Below are 19,697 nucleotides of genomic sequence, written 5' to 3'. Positions count from 1 at the left end.
GCTGCGGTGGTTAAAACCCTCCGAAGCAAACAGAGGGTGGGGAAGGGCGGCCGGCCGGGCCGGCTCACGGCCCCTCTGACCAGGACGGGTGGGCTCCCCAGCAGGAGCCTGTGCTCGCCAGCCCCGCTCACCCCCCCCCCGCTAACGCCAGGGGCCAGAGGAGCCGAGCTGGAGAACTGGAAAAGGAGGAATGCTGAAGCCCTTCTGGAGCACAGATTCAGGCCAGATTAAAGCAACGGTCCCAGCACGAGCTCGGCAGGGTTTGGAAAGCGTTTCTTCCTCCTGGTGGTCCGGCTCTCCCGGGCAGCACCCAGCACCAAGCACCTGCGTCCACACATGGTGCAGAGGCCTCTTGGGGCAGGCCGGGGCGGCTAATCCAGATCCGCAAACACGGAGCACTGGGTGGGAACAGCACATTCTCCTGAGGAAGAAATCCTGAGTTTAAACCTGAGCTCTAGTCTACCTCAAGCAACAACCGTGCTGCAGATCATTCCAGCTATACCCAGGGCAGCCCAAGGCAGGAGATAACCTCTCAGCCTCTCACCAAAGTTTTAGGTGTTGGAATGGGCTGCCCAGGGCAGCGGGGGAGTCCCTATCCCTGGAGGGGTTGAAGAGTCGGGCTGACCCAGCGCTGAGGGATCTGGTGGAGCTGGGAACAGTCAGGGTGAGGTTCATGGTTGGACTGGAGGAGCTTCAGGGTCTTTTCCAACCCAGGTGATTCTGTGATTTTGCAAAAGTGCCCAGCAGCCATCTTCACTGCCTCTAAAACCAGGAGCCCTGGGGAGAACTGAGAGAGAAAAAGGGCGAAACTGTGCTGTCCCAGTTCAGCAGCTCCCAAGCTTGACACGCCCCTGGCTCTTCACTTGGGCCTACACCTGCACAGCTCTTGTTCTCAAGTAACAACCACAAACACTTGTGTCACTTCACATTTCAACCACTTATCTGAGGATAAACAGCATCTCCTTCAAATTCTCCTCTGCTCCTGCATGGAGAACTTCCTCAGACCTGCCTCAACCACATCTTGGCTCTTTCTCCCCAAAATAGGTAAGGTCTCTCCTAACATCAATGAGTCCAGCACCTGGAGACACCTCAGCTAGCTGTAGAACAGCGACTCCATTCCCCATAGCCAGTACAGAGATGGAGGATTTACTCTCTTTCTTTTGAGTGGGAACCGTTTAAAAAGGAGAGGTGGACTTCCCACTATGCATTCTGCTGTCTCAGAGCTCATCTTCTGCCCCTCAAAGCTGGAGCAAAGAAAGTCCCAGCATGCTTCTTACATCTTCCCAAAGAAACCACTCACTGAAGCCAAGCACTACACACTGCCATAAGTATTTCTTAGTCCCAACAAAGGATTGGTGAGCCTTCAGGACTACTGCTGTAAATATCCTTCAAAGAACACTATTAAAAAAAATACAATTCACACACATACACAAAAAACAGCCTTAGGTTTCTTGTACATGTAATACAGGGAAGGAGAACTCTGCCTACAGCTTGTAAGCAGCTGGAAATGTGAGTAAAGGATGCTCTCAACCACAGTGCAGTTTCTCAGAGAAAACTTCACAGTTTTCCTCCCTCTCTTTCACACGTAGCACATTTTAGTTTAGGCAGCCACCAAGGAGAGGTTGCTTGGTTTCCTTCAAGAATCTAAGTGCAAGAAAATTGGGTGCTGCAGGCCAGATGATGGGAGTATTTCAGGAAAGACAGCCCAGCTTTCTCTAGGGGAAGCTGTCTGCTGCTGTGGAACCTGGGAAAACATGTCGTGGTCAAAGCTAAGTTTGAATAAAAGCCTGCACAATCCCTCTTTGCTCAGCAGTAGTCCCAAACACACAGCCCTTCAAGAACAAACTACATCCTAGTTTGGTGGCAGATACCATCCAGAACAACTAGTCTAGTTGAGGATGTGGATTCAAACACAGGTTCTGCTTTCATACACATTTGTAACCTACGAGTGTCATAGCCTGAATCATCAGGGCAGTCTTCCAAAGTATTCTCACCATTTCCTGGTTTACCTGGTATAACAGACAGATTCTTTCATAATTTCACAGTAAAGAAACAGCTCATCCTACTGCAGGACAGGGCTGCAGGATATATGTTCAGTCTTAGTGATTAACAGGTAACAAAACTACAATGATAGATAACTTGCTCTGCTTTTGAAGCTGATGACACTCAACCTAGGCTAACTCAGATGCGGAATCCCCACCAGGCTAGTACTATAGCAATGACCTTCCATAAACCAAAACTTCCACACTGTTGGATGAGACAGGGAGTCTAAACAATCTTAGATTGATGGTGCAAGGCCTGCGCAAAAACCAGGGGAGGCGTATGGGACTGTTTGAAAAAGACATACCAAATACTGATAACATTGCTAGGCGATTAACTCCTAGCCCAAAGAGAAGTCCCCCCTAGTCTTTGAAGAACAGACTACCCCAAAACACTGGCCTGGAAGAAAGCCAGAGAACAACTGAGGCTGCGCAGAGCGACAGGGTGAAAAGTTCATCAGCGAGGAAGAAGAGGTACTTCATCTTTACGACCCCTCCCCAGGAGATTGCGACCCCAGCCCGGAGCTTGGAGAGCTCATTGCGCAGGCACAAGAGGAGGAGACCTGATTACCATGAGAAGCGAGGGGAGGCGGGGGTAGACTATGTGTATGTATAGGCGTTTTATGAATATGCACTATTTTGTAACATATAAGCTGGACGGGAGCTGCAGATGGCGCGCATGCTTGTGGTGGAGCGATCCCCCATGCGCCCAGCGCTGAATGAACATACCCACTTTATAACTCCAAAAGTTATAGAGTGATTTCTCCGCAAATCATTGGAAAACAAAAGGAAAATCCCAGAAAGGAAGTAAGAGTCCAGACAGGCTATGCAAGTCAAAGCAGATTATTTATTTATGAAACAAAGTGATGACCACTTGTAGTGCAATTTATCTCTGTTTTGAAATGAACTATCAGCTCCAGTCTCTCAAAGCAACTGTGCTTTGCTATCATGTGCCTGCTCTACAGTCCCCAGAGCACATAATACACACTAAAGACTCTTGAGGACAAGGACGCACCTCTTTGGAGTTCTACAGATAGTTATTTCTTCATTTTGTAACTTCTGTGACACAAAGAAATCACCTTTATTTCAATAATTCCAGTTGCTGGATTTTGAAAGTCACATTAATGTGACTCATCAATCCCACACCCAATTAATTAATGATTAATCTTCATTAATCCCCCCATAAATAAGCAAGGTGCAGTGTTCTTACACTACAACAATGGCTCCAAGCAATAGGCCATCACAGAAGCAATAATAGAAAAATGTGATTAGAAAGAAGATTCCACAAGTATGGTCACTGAAATTTAAAAATAAACCTCTATGTACAAAAATACACTGGCACTTTATGAAGGCACAACAGGAACTACCTCAGGCATCCAACCAAGACTTTGGTACCAACCAGGACAGAAGAGTCCCTATTCCCAAGGCAGCTTGATAGAAGGAAAAAAAAAAAATAAAATCAAGGAATATATGATAAGTACTATTACAGTAAGCATGACTGCAATGCTTCTCCTGCTGAGCCCCGCACTGAAGCGGTGCCGTGTGAGCAGCTCAGGGCACATGCCCACTCCAATACTGAGCAGCAGATGGGCCGTGCCAAGCAATGATGCATGGCATGATGTGTTGCTGTTTCAAGGTAGAAAACCAACAAGGTCTAGTTTTCTGTGACAAAAACTGCCAGCAGTTGTGGGTTTTTTCCATATTTACATTTTTTAGGAACAGGAAAGATCAAAGATACAGAGCACAAGCAGGTAAGAGAACTAGTGTGAATGGTACAATCTCAAGGCACTGAGCACCCCACAGCGTGCAAGGGAGCGTGGGTGCAGACAGCTATCTGCACCCCAGTGATGCAAGTGGCCAGGGTCAGGCTGCAGTCTACATCATCTTTATTTCTGGTGGTTTCACAGGTGGCCATCCCTGCCATTTATAGTACGACACCAGCTGCTTCGGCACTTCAGCCAGAACCATCTGGGAAAGTGCTTCCCGGGGAGCCTGCAAAGAGAACAGGGAGAATAAATCAGAAATACTGCAGAGAAAGGATTTATCAGCCCAGGGACAAACTCTCTTCCAGAATACAGAGCGCAGCCCCACACCTGCCACATCTTATGCTGTTTCAGGAGTTCCTTGCTGTGGTTTTGGGAGAATTTCCAGTCAGTCTCAGTGAACACTGCTGATGAAGAGCACTGCTCCCACCACCTTTATATGGCCCTGGTCTGGAGGAGAAATTGCCCCAGCCACTAGCAATTTCTGGTTTGGGTTTTCATTTGACTCCACTCTTCAACCCAGTTCACTGTGGAATGTGAATGAATGCTCCTGCCCACAATGGAAGCAGGGAGGAGCTAGGGAATGACAGGACTGCTTTCAATGGCAGGGAAGACTTTCTCAGCTTAAATCACTGACAGGACTTAACATCAGAGACTGGCAATATGATTTCAATTTCTTTCCTAAATGTTTGCATCCCAGGAGAGAAAACATGTCCTTTACTCCTTTAACTGCAACAGCCAAGAGACAGTATGCAAAGTCAGTGATACAAGAGATCTTTAAGAAAAGCTGCAAGAGAGCTGCAACAAGGTACATGGTTTCAAACACAGGAGCAAACACCTCAACTCCCACTGGAAACAAGCATCTTGATTGCACTGTGAGCATGCAGCTTGTTGCCTTGTCTAGACCCATGCTCATTTTTCAGATGTAATAGTGCATATATACTGGCACCAGGACTCTTCTGAAGTTAAAGACAACTCACATTTTTGAACTGCCGGAAAGGCACAAACTGGACAATGTCTCGTGCAGCTGGCTCTCCTGTCAGGGACTTCAGGACACCATTGTCTCCATCAAGGAACTCCATCGCTTTGAAATCAGCTTCACCGACTCCAACAATAATGACGGACATTGGCAGCTTAGAGGCATTAACAATCGCTTGCCTAGTTTGGTCTAGATCAGTGATCTCTCCATCTGTGATGATCAGCAAGATAAAATATTGCTGAAAAACATTAGAAAGCACCCAGTTAGGGAGTTCAACATCAATGTTCACATAACTGAAGGCAAACAGAACAATTTCTTACTCTAAGAAAGAAATCCAAGCACTGTGGATGAAACAAAACCAGAACACGAAAGAAACATGTTTATTCACATTTTTTCATATGCAACACCTTTCATTGTGCACTTCAGATTTCTTCTGTATTAATGATAAGAGGTTTAAATTAAATTTCTAAAGAACAATTACATCAATTGGCATAAGGTACTGGAGATGAGGAAAGTACTACTAAATCAACAAAGCTGCATACAAAATTCACTGATGGATGCTGCTTTACTTACCGACATCTGAAAAAGGGCAAAGTTTCATATTTAATATCCCTGAAGTGTCTTTTTAAGTTACCAATAATTTAAATTGTAAGTATTAGAAATCTCAAAACACAGCAATGACAAATGTCATGACACAAAGATGCTCTAGAGATAACAAGAGAGGAAGAATACAGGAGCTTTTCTACAAAGAAGAGAAATACTTCTAAGTGGTAAAGTGTTTAAAATTTCCTTCTTTTGCCTGAGGCTAAGGTTTAGTACCTGGTTCTGAAATGAGCAATCACTGTTTTATAGCAGCTATCTACATACTTAAAATGAAAATAAAAAATGAGACACACATAAAAGAAAAATAAATTTCCAATTCCAAAACCCAGTTAACACAAGTGTTAGTATGGCTGTACCCCATTACTGAGAGATTCTTTATTAAAACAGTTTTTCATCTGTAAGAAAAAGTAGAGATATTTAACATATAAAGGAAATAAGAAGATTCCCCCAAGTGTTGGGAAGGCTAAAAAAATACTCTCAGAAATGTAAGAAATGGATCTCCTAGACTGAGCACCTTACAGTGTGGGAAGTGTTTGACATACACACAAGGAGAAGTAGAACCAAAAATACTCAACACAGCTAAACCATAAAGCAAGTATCAGTGTGTACATCAAAATTCCTTCTGACTGGTCTGTCCAAATGGAATCAGTTAAGTCTATCAGGAAATATGAGTCCTTCATCCTTAAGCAAAAGAAATTAAGTTTAAAGAAATGGGAGTTGAATTTTAACAGCAGCCACAGCCATGCAAGCAGAGAAATGAGACATGCAACACCACTGTAGAGTGGTATGGATGCTCTGCAAGGCAATTAGCACACCAATTTAACAGTGCTCAGGCTCCTTCATTAATTTGGCCCTCTAGATATCTTGATTCTGCATCCCACTGTGGTGGGATGGATGGGGAGACCTCTGATATTTTCTTGGAGGTGGTCTTTGTGCATATTTTTGAGAGCAAAGTTGTTTGAAATACATATGGCCCCTCTATACAGTATGCATTCCCTACAGGTGATGGAGCTTGGCAGGAGAGGTTAGAGTGAGGCAACTGCTGACAGAGTGCAACTGGTCTAAAAGCCAACACAGCACCCCTGTATACTTCAAGAGTAAGTACAATGCCAGCTAACTGCAAAACAGAGAAATAAGTATCACTTGAGCAATGGAAACTAATGTCTACCAAGTACAGGTTCATATTAACATGTACCAAGAGAGAACCAATGGCCTCTCTGTAGGCTGGGAAAAGAAGACCAAAGGTGGCATCCTAAGGAAGGAAGACAACATCACTTTACCATTCCATCCCATCCCATCCCATCATTAACATGGAAAACAAACATCAATGCAACACCGATCCACAGGAAAGGACATGCACTTACTGAAGCAGTTCCTTGCTGTGCCGAGTGTGCTGCAAACCTCGCCACATGGTTTATAATAGGAGAGAAATTGGTTGGCCCGTAGAGTCGGATCTGAGGCAGGATCTGGCGGTAGGCATCCACTATGCCTTGGATCCCTGTAACACAAGGAAAGCAAGCTGCCACAAGAGCCTCACAACTTCTCCAAGTAATTATTTTATAAGCATTACTAAACAGTACAGCAAAAGGATAACAACTCTCACACAGCTGTCAACTAAAGCACAGATCAGCAGCAGGGTAACAGCAAATATACAAAGCACAGGGCTGAAACCTGTGGACATCTGCAGAGATAGGATTTGCAGATTTCTCCCTCATCTGACATCCTTCACATCACTCTCTGTGCCTCTAACATCACAAAGCTCATGGAAGTTGTGGGAAAAATAATCTGGTGACGACACACTGATGAGTACGTTTACCTTGTCCTTTCTATACCTTGTCATCCAATTTGTCTTGTTTAATTGCTTAATTAAGTCTAATTAGACAATAAGCCCAGTAGCTCTCTGGAACAGTAACTTTTCATTTTCCTTGTGTGAAAGTTAGACAATGATTCTGGATTCAGGATTTAAACATTTCTGTAACAGAAATAGAAATCCCTAAGGTTTTTCCTATGCAAGAAGTTTTTCTGAGGTTAAACTAAATTTTTTTTAAAGTGATTTTAAATGGTTCATATTATTCTATGGATCCATCTAAATTGGCCTGTTCCTGGCTTTTATCTACGTAGCTTCATTTGCCACTGCTGTCTGCAGAGTCTACCATGCAGGTTTTAGTGCAGTGCCTCTCAAAACTACTGCACAGGGATCCTAAAAACAAAAGACACAGATCCCAGTGAAGCAGACAATGCTGAAATGACTGAGAAAATGCTTGCATTTTAACACTGAATCTCAGATTCCATTTTTCACTGGCCTTAGATCAGCAAGAAAACACGAACCAAGTTAAAAATGCTTGTTCAAGAACAATTCTGTATCATTGCATGCTGCAAGAGGTCTTGGTCCTAAAAAGGTTGTAATCCAGTTTAGAGAGCAGCCCTTAAAAACAGCTGAAACAACCTCCACTAAAGAAGGTGGATATAAAGAAAACAAGCTTTTAAGGCAACCCTGTAAAAGATAACATAGACACATTGCTGGCAAAGTAACCATGGTCTCTAACAGCCTGAGCAGACTGTTGTGCTGGAAGCACAACTAGCACGGGAATATTGTGGACCTGAATCCACTGCCACCTCTAACACCCACACAAACAATCACATTAAATCTAGACCCCTTCACTGGAGCTTATGTAGACTGCACAGGAGTCTGCATCAGCACACATCCACTCTTGTCAGCACCCAGGTCAGAGTGAATCTAGTTTGCTGCATGTCTTGGTGCTGCATCTGTTTTTCACCACTTATGAAAGAAATAAAACACTTCAAACATCTGTCTCAGTGAAACGTTAATAAAGAGGTGTCCTCACCTTGACAGTAAGGGTTGCTGGGGTTGAAGTTCAAAGCAAACTCATGAGATACCTAGGAAAGGGGACACTACAAACAGTTAGGGAATGCAGACATGGACAGAACAACTGCCCAGCGCTGTGAAGACCCTACCTGCCAGCTAGGAGGAACTTGAGCTCCAAACCCAAATGCAGGAAACAACTTGTCCCTGGAGAGAAAGTGTGATAGGTGGTAAACCGTCTGTTCATCAAATTCAGCAAACTGTAATATCAACTACTGCATATTGTGTAATAACTAACAGCAAATGCCTAATTGCACTAGCATAATAGTGTAAAAAGAAAAAAAAAAGGGTGACAGGAAGGAGCGGGGGGGAACAACAAGAGAGGAAGCATCTGTACATCAGAAGATGTGGAGAATTGCAGGCACATAATTGAATAAAACAGGAGGATGTTCACGACCATGAATCTCATTATGCAAAGAGATTACTGGGCCTAGACTCATAAGAACACTGCAAACTCAGAGGATCATCACATTCCAAGCGAAAGGTGAAACGTACACTGTGAGGAGGACCTTCCTCCCAGAAGACCACCCCCCACGATTTGAAGACCCCTGACCGTAGATTTAACAACTTCTGCGCAAGCGTAAAGGACTGATAAGCTAATTACCATACGAAGCGGGAGTAGGCGGGTTCAAGTAACGAATATGTATATGTGTATAATGACTATGTAATACTTTGTAGTATAAGAATGAAACAGAGTGCCCTGGAGGGTGTGGGCCGTTGTTGGAGCAGGAGACTCCCCAGCCGCCCAGCGCTGTTTTGCTTGTTGCCGCTTGCTAAATAAAAAAAATTGGGAACTCTGACTCAGCCAATTTTAAGAAATCAGTTTATAACAGAAAGGGCAACAAGAAATGAGAAAAACCAATTTTTAATAACTCACTATTCTGTTTTATTCCCAGAAAGCCATGGAGACCAAGGTTCAATTCCTGCCGTAAGGAATGGGTACACCATCTAGCTCCCCATGGCCAGTCATTGGTTACCCAAGGGTTTCAGGCTTGGGCTTGACAGTTTCAGAATTTCTTTCAGTATAGCACTCCACAAGATTCTCAGGAGATTTCAAAGTAGCAAGAGAAATGCCAACCCAACCACAGCCTGGCTAAAGGGCAGAGGAGACAAACGTATTTCTACTGAATTAAACAGGGCATTCATGTTTGAAATGCACCGTCACAAAGGGTTAGTGACCAGCTAAAGCAGCATTACAGAGGCCATCAAAGGGCAGACCAGGAGTGACAAACCAAGCAAATATGCCAAATCACGAAGGGCTGCCACTGCCCTTCCTGGCAGTGACAGAAGCAGAAGGAAGCAGTAGCAGCTCCTGAAGGGATCTCCCAAGGAAAGGCAGCTCCTCAGTCATTCACACACTACAGCTCTGGAACAAGCTACCAGCCCTGATCACTGACACCCACTGCAACATATTTTGATGGCTACATCAGTTAAGATCATTACATACGTGTCATAATCCTGGACTACACTTCCCACACTCCAGATGGCAATCAGGTACTCATTTATCCCATCTGGGCTGATGTAGTGAAGAGAATCTGGTGACTTGGGATCTCCATTGGAGCCAGTGAAGTCTACACCCACCTAATCAGTCAAGATGATGACAGCAAGTCACTGATGCGTCACCATAGGCAAATTAGAACTAACCATACTTAGAAACAGAGGGTTAGACCAGGTACACAGCTCCCTCCCTCCCAGGCACACACAGCTCCCTCCCTCCCAGGCACACACAGCTCCCTCCCTCCCAGGCACACAGGCAGTCCTACATACAAAAGGGCAAAGAAGCCTACATACCATACCCTTCCCCACTGGAGTACATGCCTGTTAAAGAAGTAGTAATCCTTTCCACTGACAGACTGAACTGATTTCTCAAAAGAAGTTTAAGAAACCCTAGTTCCATTACAGTTGCTACTTGATCACACAAAGTAAAAATACAGCATTGTTTGTTTTTTTGCAGTCTTCATCACTGCAAATTCACACTGCATTTGCAGTCATTCACACCACAAATAAAACTACTAATCACTTCATTGCTTTTGTCCTGTCACCCTACCAAAATGCCAGTGAGGAAACAACTCACAGTAAAGTTAATCTGGCAGCCTCCCATGACATAGTCCAGAAACGAATATTCTGTCTCAATCTAGAGGAACAGACAGACAGGGTTACACTTACTCCTCCCAAGAACAATTTCATTATGAACAGAAAATATAAAAGCCAAAACCCAGCAAAAATCTTCCTACCTTGCATGATTTTATCCTAATAATGCCAGAGTTTTTGTAGCTCTTTTTCTTTTGTTTTTTCTCAGGATGAATGCATTCAAATTCCACCTACAGAAAGCAAACATGCAAGAAGCAAGCTCCAAGATATCTGCATTTACAGCAGGACAAATCACTGAAACAGAACAGTGTCATGCATCACAAAATTTCCAAGCTACCCAAACACCTGGCAGAATTCTGAAACTTAACTTTTAAAAGGCTTGCAACTACTTTAGCTGCTGCTGAGGTAAACTCTATGCTTTTGCTACAAGCACAAGGCAAAACACAAGGAAAGACCTCAGAAAAGTCTGTCTCTTCAACATAACTGTATGCAATCATGGAACAGTGACACTGTATCAGAGAGAGAAAAAGTCTATCACAAAACCCAAGAATTTTTCTTAACATCATCAGGTTCTTTTTCAGTTAAAGGAAGAAAATGCACTCAAACAGAAGACAATGAGACAAAATCTCAGGGGGGGGGGGGAACATAAAAGCCTAGGTTGCAGGTTACCAATAGCAGTGTTTCACTGTTTTGTTTCACTTGCATCAGTTCTGATTTCACACGGCCTAGGGAAAAATGCAAGAATCTTTCACCAGTTTTAGGATTACAACCACAGAAATCAAGCTGGCTGGCAACTGGAAGCAGTCATAGACTAAATCCTGTGTGCAGGTACATCTGTCTGAATTCAGGTAAGACATCTCCCTGAGAACAGGAGTTCCGGTTTTCAACACAGACAACAGAGAGAAACTGGCACCACCAGCAAATGATTCAACTTATTCTAAACTGGATGCCAAAGACACGGGAAAAAGCGTGCCCCATAGAAGCACTGCTTCTCTCCATTAGCTAGAAAGGTGACCAGAGTGCTCATGAGACCAGCTCAAGCACAAATGCTATCTGAGACAATCCCTACCTCTGGACCCATCTGTTGAAGCATGAACAAGCCCTTTTATCTCCACTTGACTCAGCAGAGGCAAAAGCAAGCTGAACTGCTGGAAAAAGTGGCTAGCAGCCAGCAGACAAAGGGCTCAAGGATGTCTTTAGGAATAGGAATGGTAACAGTACCCAAGGAAAACAGAGCAATAATTCCCACACCAGGTGTTTTCTTTCTGTATGTTGTCTTAGTAATATAAAGATACAGACAGAAAAATTGGAGGCAATAACTAAAAATGTATCTCTGAGGTCAATATTAAAAAGGGCTTGTGAAAGACTGAATTATGGACTAAAGGGACTGAGAAAGCTCACCGGAGAGCCGTCACCTGCTTTCTGCAGCTGAGACAGGTTCGTTTCAAAAGTGCCTATCAGGTCATGCGACCCATCGCTGTCATGATCTGCACACTCCACCTGCAAGAGAGGAGAGCAAGCCTTGGGCAGGCATACAGCCCTGCGGAGAGCGGCACCTGCTCGCCGCGAGGTCTCCTGTTTCCAACAGCTCTGCAGCAGTGCTAGTGAACTCCCCGATCACATATGAACTGCTGGTGTCATCCATATTACTAAGTGAAACCTGAGAGTAAGAGACACCCGGAGTGAATCTCAGAAAACAGATGATGTTCAACTGCCCACCCGTTTAACTATGCGCAGCAAAAGTTTTAATTAAAAGCTTTCCTCAGTATAAACATAAGAGATTAAAAACCACAAAATAAAACTGTGCAGGTTTAAGCCCTGCCGGAATCGGAAAGCACCCTCCCCCACCCGCGCCGGTCGGGCTGGAAGTTAAACACAGACCCCGGCTGAAATAACAAGAAATTTAATACAACAGAGTGATAGAACAATCTGAATAACAACAGTATCAATGGTAACAACAATAAACAGCAATAACAGTGAACAAGACAAACGATATACAGAGAAATACCGCTAGCTGGTCTACGGAAAAGCCAAATTACCTCCCGAACCCACCAAGGAGCAAGGAAAAGGGTTCCACCCCTGGACAGGACATCAGCATGGTATGAATAACCTGGCTGGAGATCCCTTCCCCCTCTCTCTTTGCTGGGGAAAACTTTATCCTAGCTGAACCAGGACAACAACAAAAACCCACACAAAACATCCCAACATTTTACAGCCCAGATGTATAAATGCAAGATCATTCAGGACAAGATACACAACGGGGGACAATTAAAAGTTTGTTATCTAAGAACTTTCTGAATATACTCTTTTCTTCTGCTCAGCAATAGCATTGATTCACAAAGAAACTCCAGTTTCCACAGAGCACTAAATCTTTTTCTGCATCTTATACCAATCAAATTATAACTCCTATAATTAATAACCAGTTACGTTTAAATCGCATGAAAGCTTCACAACTAGATAATGCAAAAGAGCAATGCATTTAAAAATAAAAGTATGCTAATAACCAGGCTTAGAGAGAACACAGTAAGACACACATTGTGAACAGCACAAAAGCAACTATGAGGGGCATTTATAGCATGCACAATACACACGACTGCAGAACACAAGTAATTCCAGAAGCAGTCAATCAAGAAAGTTAGGGAACAGCTGCTTCCTCCCCATTGAGGTTCACATGCTACACAGATTACAATGCTCTGAGATCTGCCTCTAGTAACCAAGAAATGGGTGTTACTCCAGTATAAACCACAGTCACTGCTTTCTCCTCAGGATCAAGAGAGAAGATGAACCCATGAGTAACTCCTCAATAAGGATGTCAAATTCAATAGCTAGCTATTGGAATTTGAGATAGGGTTCTTCTAGGATGACCCTGATCCACCAGGGATCTTCCACTGGTATCAGTGGGACACCTGTACAACAAGTGAGTGAATCATGGCCTCATCCAGTCACCTAAATGGGAAGCACCGTGTCATCCTTCAGACACTTCATGAGAAAACAGCATCACCTCAGAAACTCTGCCCGCCCTTCTCCCCCTTAGTCCTTCCCAAACCACCACCTTTCCTCTCCTTTCTTCTGCGTGTTCCACCATGAAGCAACTCCCACACTCCTGCCTGAACTTCACTCTGCCTCTCTCAACAATTTTGATGTTTAAACATCACCCAAAGGCAACTGGGTTATGCCAGAGAGGCCAAAGCAGCAGGCTCTCATGCAGAAGCCAGGGTGTGGACTCCCAGTGCAGGGTCTCCTTCGTGTTAATACACCTGGAGAGCTCCAGAGAATTCAGCAGCTGCCACCTTCATGCACCCCCTCTCACCTCCTACTTGCTCCTGCTCCCACTCTCAGCCACATCAATAAAACTGTAATTAGGAGCAGTTTCACTATTAGTTTGCAGCATGATACCACTTAAATCAAACCTCTTCTCACAAGCATTTTCTAAAACTGGCCAAGATTCCCTGTACACAGCCCACAGCAAAGTGCTACTGCAAACAAAATCCTGCTAGCAATACTGCAGAACACTGTATATAGTTATTTACTGATGAATTACTTCTTCACAGATGAACTATCCAATATTCATTATAAGCCTTGGAATAGAGTCAGTGGGTGAAAGGCCCCTTTCATCTAGAGGAGGAACTTTCAAAAGTCACAGAAAATACATTTGCCTTTATGTATATGCCATCAAACATGTGGACTGGCAGCTTTAGTCCCAAAACCAACACCCACAAATTTCACATCTGTCATTTTCTTTTAAATAACGATGGGGAAGAGATGCTACTTTCATTTGCCCCTATTTTTAATGAAACTGTCGGGAAGGTTAGGCTGTGTTGCAAATCTGAGCTGTACTTAACAAAGAACAGGGAGAACACCATTCTGCATCACAACAGATGCAGAATGAAAGCATTAGAAAACGCAAAGTATTGCCAAAATATTAGGTAGCATCATTAATTTGATCAAAAGATTTATGTTCACACACATATTCAGTACATAATCTTCACACATAGCTGGCAAAGTAGATGTTTAGGGGACACATCAAAATGGCTGCCTCCACTGTGCTGAAGTACAAGGAGTTCTCCCTTTAATGACTATGGTTATTTTACACAAAATTGTTCCTATGTAAATTTTTGGAAGCCTCAAGCAAGAGGTTCAGAGCAGCAGATACCAGACGAAAAATGAAACCCCAGTACAATATTATATTATTTAGTGTCGACAGTGAAACTCCTGCTTGTCAGCCTGGATTCTCTTTTCTAACTTCCCTAACCTGTTAAGTACAAGAATAGGATAATCCTTTTTCACAGCTGCATTGTGAAACTTTAATAGATTATTTGCACATTCATCAATAATTTTGTCTGAAACAAATTAACAGCAAAAAAAAAAAAATCTATCCTTTTTAAGAAGCAGGTCATTTCAAAGTGAATTCCAAAGCACAGAAAGCTTCTGGAAAACAAACATACAAAACCCCCCAAAACAAAACACACCCCAAAACCCATTAAAAAAATAAAACAAAAAAATCAAACAACCAACCAAAGAAAACCCCAAAACAAACAAAAAAGAAAAAACAGAATTCTTTTGGACTATAACAAACACAGCCTCACATTACAGAATGTTTAAACCATGCCTTCTCATGTCATTTTTGACAAAAAATAATACGCATCTTCTTTCCAGACTTGCTGCTCACTTTTGGACCAAGAGGACTTCTTTCTGACCTAAGACTGACAATTCTCCAACAATAAGCTCATGAACACCACTTACAACATTGCCACGTATCAACAAGCCCAGCATACCTGAACATCTATTTTCAGGTTAATGATCTCAGTAATGCTTTGGTCCTGCCATGCTGCACAAATAAAAACATGAGCATGCATGCTTTTTGCTAAACCTTTCAGATCAAACCTCCAGCATGAGATTTCTTCATAGACAGGACGAGGCAAGAAAATTCTGCAAATGGAAAGTGTTCAGGAGTTGGATAAGCAGAGGAAGACTATACTCACATAGAACTATGGATTTAAATGCCTTCACATTATCCACATATTGCTTAGAAAATAAATTTGTTAATTTCTGTTCTAACAGGTTTCCTTCTGTAGAAACTTATTAAAAGATGTAATTATTCTGCTACCACCTCCAAAAGCGAGGACCAGCAAGAATTAGTCATCATATACAAGACCACAAGGAGTTGCAGTTCTGACTCAAAAACCAAGTTTCTAGTTGGAACAAATTGAAAGAGAGTCAGGACAAACCTGCCAGTCTCATGAATGGATGAATCCAACAGATGCATTAAGGTCCTCTCTTTATCAGTATCCTAAGGCTTGTATAACATGTATGAGCTTCTCAGTTAATTTAGAAACAGTGCTAGAAAGCCATAATTTAAAAAACAAATGAACAAAACCAAAAAAAAGCCCCCACCAAAACCAAAACTGAAACCCTGGCTAGAATAGTAAAAAAATCCATTATTATTCTTCTTATGACTAATTATTAGAAAGTGTGTCACTTCTGCATTTCCTGACTTCTCAGTTTGACAACTCGTAATGTTTTAATACAGACTTCCTACTTGGTAGACATATAATCACTTATCTGTCACACTACTATTCTAAAAAGACAATCTAAATATTTAAATATGACTAGACAACCTGATAACTGATAGTTAACATCAACAGATTGGATTACTTATAACAACAAACAAGGAGAATTTCTGAATGCTGTACCTTGATAGGTTTATTAAAATCTCCACCACAGAACGTCTGCAAAGGAACACTGCACTTCCTCCAGCATGGATTTAAGTTGTTTTTAATCACCTTAAAAAAATTACAGCATAACATCATGTGAGGATTGCAGCATGCAAGTCACTGAGAAACATTAACATGAGGGTTCTGCATGGTTATCTAAGAACAGCCTCAGTCAGTTCAACCCTGACATGCATGGACAACCAAGCAAAAGATCTCTAAGAAATAAAAGCTTGAATTTCAGGGTAAATTTTAGAGCCAAGACAACCTAACAGCTCATCACTACTGAAAGGGAGGCGACTCCTGCCGCTCTTCTCACTTGGTACGTGGTTGGACTCTTCACTGAGACAGCTTAATACTGTCACCATGCAGCAAATAAACAATTTTCTGCCAGATCAGTGAGCAGAATCCCTTTTTTACGATACAACTTTCATTGCAGAACTGGTGCAAAGCACGACCAGGAGTGGGACTGCCACTTTCGGTAGGAGTAAGCTGTCACATCAACTCCAGAAAAACATCAGCATAGAAATATTACCTCTGATCTGTACACCAGCTGCCACATTCCAGCACCACTCTGCTTGTAAAACTCAAAAAATGGATCTGATTTACCTAAGAAATCCTGCAAACAAAAACCCAACAGAAGTAATCAGCCTCTGATATTTTATTCAGAAGAGAGAAGAGCTGGCTAATCAGTACACAGTACTTCAAACAAAGCACAAAGTCAAACAAACTAGACATTTGTTTTCCTTTCATTTTACTTTTCTCTTTTAAACTGCTGTGCTTGCTAAGCCACCAGAATTTACCAGCTCCAAGACCACCTTCTCAGACCACTTCTGTTACTAAAAATCACGTCATTCTGCTGACTGAGCAGTGAGTGCACTAAATTCCTGGATTGGTTTTGGCTTAAAATAACACCGAGGCAGCACATCTAAATTTCCACTTTTTCTTCCTTAGTATCATTTTAGAAAGCTTAATTCACAGCTACAATATTCACTGGAGACAATTATGTAACTGAACTATATTAATAAACAGAATATTCCAAAACCAAAATAATCCCCCAAAATCTAAACCTGGCCATTGAGTTTCTATGAATGAAATTTTGTCTCCAGTTCACTTCGCTGTAACAAAACACGGTGAGCCTTTTTTCATACACATATTACGTCCCTTAGTTAAATAACTGTAAATACAGAGATTCCTGGCCAAAACACACCAACTGTAAATATCACAGAAGCATGCAATATGATTTTAAAAAATCAATACCTTTTTGTCCAAGTTCCGAGCTTCGATTTCCAAGTACACAACCCTGGTATCTTTAATCTCCTCTGCTGAAATCTGTGCCACAGAAAAAAAAAAAAAATTAAACAAGAAACCCCACAGAGTTTTTTTACTCATACTTTGGCCATGAAAGAAACTGTAGTTAAAAATATATGTACTTCCTGTACACGTGTATAATTTGAAGATATTTCTGGTTTTCTGTCAGTATGTTACTTTGTCCCAGCCAACATATGAAAGAAAGGAAAACTGTTTTTTCGACACAAAAACCTTATTTACCGTGATGGTGCCCTTTCCTGCTGGCTTTCCCTGCTTCAATTCCAGCGGTCGGGTGAACACCAAGCTGGACACAACCTAAGGTTAAAAGATAGATAATGTTAAGTATCAAGTTAGAGAGCAAAGAGCTCTTCAGGATCAAACTCTCCTAAAAGATCTAAAAGGATTTAAATCTATTTCCAACAGTAACAGCCATGAGAGTTTGTGCTCCTCAACGGCTGAACGGTCTGAAAATTATCTTCTCTCACTATCCACAAACACTACCCCAGTCTCTAAGCTTAACTTTAGCCTCCTACTTTAGCTACCTCCGAGACACAAGAGGCATTTTCATCACAAGTAACCAAAAAGCTATTAAAAATTGGAAGACTAATTATCAAATCTTTATTTAATCACATGAACCCTATTTTTCTTCTCTGCCCTAGCTATATAAACCCCACCTCAGAAAATTAATAGAGATTCTCAGATAGCCTTATTTCCCCAAATTTGCTACCTCATGTTCACTTTGTGCAAAGGAAACTCCATTAGCGCTCTCCAAGGACCTTACAGACTGCTTTTAGTGCTACAGGAACCTCCTAAATTAAGCAATTGCAAATCATTGAATCACTGAGGAGTGATTGAAGGAGCTGGGAGTGTTTAGCTTGAGGAGAAGGCTGAAGGGAGACCTCATCACTCTCTGCAGCTCCTGACAGGACATTGCAGAGGGGTTGGTGCTGGTCTCTTCTCACAGGGGATTGGTGACAGAACAAGAGGGAACGGCTTTAAACTGCAACAGGGGAGGGTCAGACTGGACACGAGTTAAAAACGTTTCCCAGACAGAGTGGTCAGAGAGTGGAACAGGCTGCCCAGGGAGGGGGAGTCCCCATCCCGGGGGGTGTTTACAGGCCGTTTGGATGAGTTGTGGGGGATGTGGGGTAGGGGAGAACTTTGTAGAGTCGGGCTGAGGGTTGTACTCGATGATTCTGAGGGGCTTTTCCAACCGGAACGATTCTGTGAGTCTATAAAACCATGGGTACTTCTAACCTTCACTTGGTGACTGACACAGTGATTTATTCTACTTTCAACAGTAATGCAAACTAACCTGTTCAACAGGAAAACATTTCAAATTTGAACATTGAAGCCTGTGATAAAGCATCCTTCACTCTATTTTTCATAATAAACCCAATGCTTGCTGCTGCTTTGGAGATTACTCAGCACGCCTCTATGCATACCCGTCCCAGTGTGCACTCGATTCCTCCAAGGTAGTCATCATCACTTAAATCAAAGGACTTGTTATCGATATCATACACACCGAATTTCAGCTTCTGCACTTTCTCAAAGTAGTAATCCACAACCAGTTTCTTGCTGAATTCAGGGTTTTGGCAGTTCTTGATCCTCTCCGTGCGATCTAGCTACACACACAAACACAGAAGCAAAGCTGTTTATGGTGAATAAGCAGCATGCTTCCTTCCACACATCTTTTCATCTGCACCCCCGGGGTCCTGCACTGGTCAAACCCAGGCACCAGCCAGGCTGCACACCCCGGGCCGTGCTTTGTGCTTGGAGACAAACCAGGCGAGTGCCAGCAGGCTGACCGAGGCTCCCTAACAAGAGAAATGACCTCGGTTAATAAACACCACCGTACAAAAATTTCTGAAACTCAGGGGAAAAAAAGGCTGGTGAGACACTGTATTCTGGAGTGCGTGAATGAAGGACAGGCCACGCTGCAACGGGCAAACGAACCTCCCGGTGCAGTTCTACGCAAATGTACGAGCAATTAATGAAACCAAAATGTGTAAAACTCCAGAGTTTGAGTGTGGGGATGGGGGACTGACCGCAAATCCCAATCAAACGCACCCGCTAGGAAAACCGACTGGATGGGAACGGGGAGAGGCCGGGGCGTTCGCACGCGCCGGCAGAGCGGGGCCCGGCGGCCGCCCTTACCTCGGCCCAGCGGCCGGCGCCCACCTCCTGGAGCAGGACGCAGAGGGGGTCGGACCGGGAGCGCAGGTCCCTGTCGAGGAGGCTCCGGCAGGACACCGACAGCTCCACGCGGGTCACGCAGGCGGCCATCTGCGGGCAGAGCAGAGGGTCAGAGCGCCC

At 43.2% G+C, this 19,697-nt stretch overlaps 2 protein-coding genes across 3 annotated transcripts in view; both read right to left on the bottom strand.

Annotated features, from left to right (window-relative positions):
• The window catches only part of LOC113490656 (fer-1-like protein 4), a 40,264-nt gene extending 39,926 nt beyond the window's left edge, over positions 1-338 (bottom strand). The window contains exon 1 of the mRNA XM_026867214.1: positions 249-338. Within this exon, the coding sequence (XP_026723015.1) occupies positions 249-338 (90 nt within the window). The remainder of the gene's footprint in view (positions 1-248) is intronic.
• Positions 339-2,866: 2,528 nt separating this feature from the next.
• Positions 2,867-19,697, bottom strand: part of CPNE1 (copine 1) — a 41,174-nt gene continuing 24,343 nt past the window's right edge. For both annotated transcript variants that reach the window (XM_026867233.1, XM_026867234.1), the window contains exons 2-16: positions 19,539-19,667; positions 18,827-19,006; positions 17,622-17,696; positions 17,331-17,402; positions 16,606-16,689; positions 16,053-16,142; positions 11,761-11,859; positions 10,503-10,589; positions 10,343-10,402; positions 9,716-9,849; positions 8,361-8,415; positions 8,231-8,282; positions 6,749-6,882; positions 4,783-5,019; positions 2,867-4,031 (exon numbers count right to left, since the gene is read on the bottom strand). In XM_026867233.1, the coding sequence (XP_026723034.1) occupies positions 3,915-4,031; positions 4,783-5,019; positions 6,749-6,882; positions 8,231-8,282; positions 8,361-8,415; positions 9,716-9,849; positions 10,343-10,402; positions 10,503-10,589; positions 11,761-11,859; positions 16,053-16,142; positions 16,606-16,689; positions 17,331-17,402; positions 17,622-17,696; positions 18,827-19,006; positions 19,539-19,667 (1,605 nt within the window). In that variant the 3' untranslated portion in view covers positions 2,867-3,914. The remainder of the gene's footprint in view (positions 4,032-4,782; positions 5,020-6,748; positions 6,883-8,230; positions 8,283-8,360; positions 8,416-9,715; positions 9,850-10,342; positions 10,403-10,502; positions 10,590-11,760; positions 11,860-16,052; positions 16,143-16,605; positions 16,690-17,330; positions 17,403-17,621; positions 17,697-18,826; positions 19,007-19,538; positions 19,668-19,697) is intronic.

This window comes from Athene cunicularia, unplaced genomic scaffold, assembly GCF_003259725.1.
Source record: "Athene cunicularia isolate RWA unplaced genomic scaffold, athCun1 SCF_2, whole genome shotgun sequence".
NCBI lineage: Eukaryota > Metazoa > Chordata > Aves > Strigiformes > Strigidae > Athene > Athene cunicularia.
Note: the sequence above shows the minus strand (reverse complement) of the source record. Positions and strands in the feature narration are given on the sequence as shown.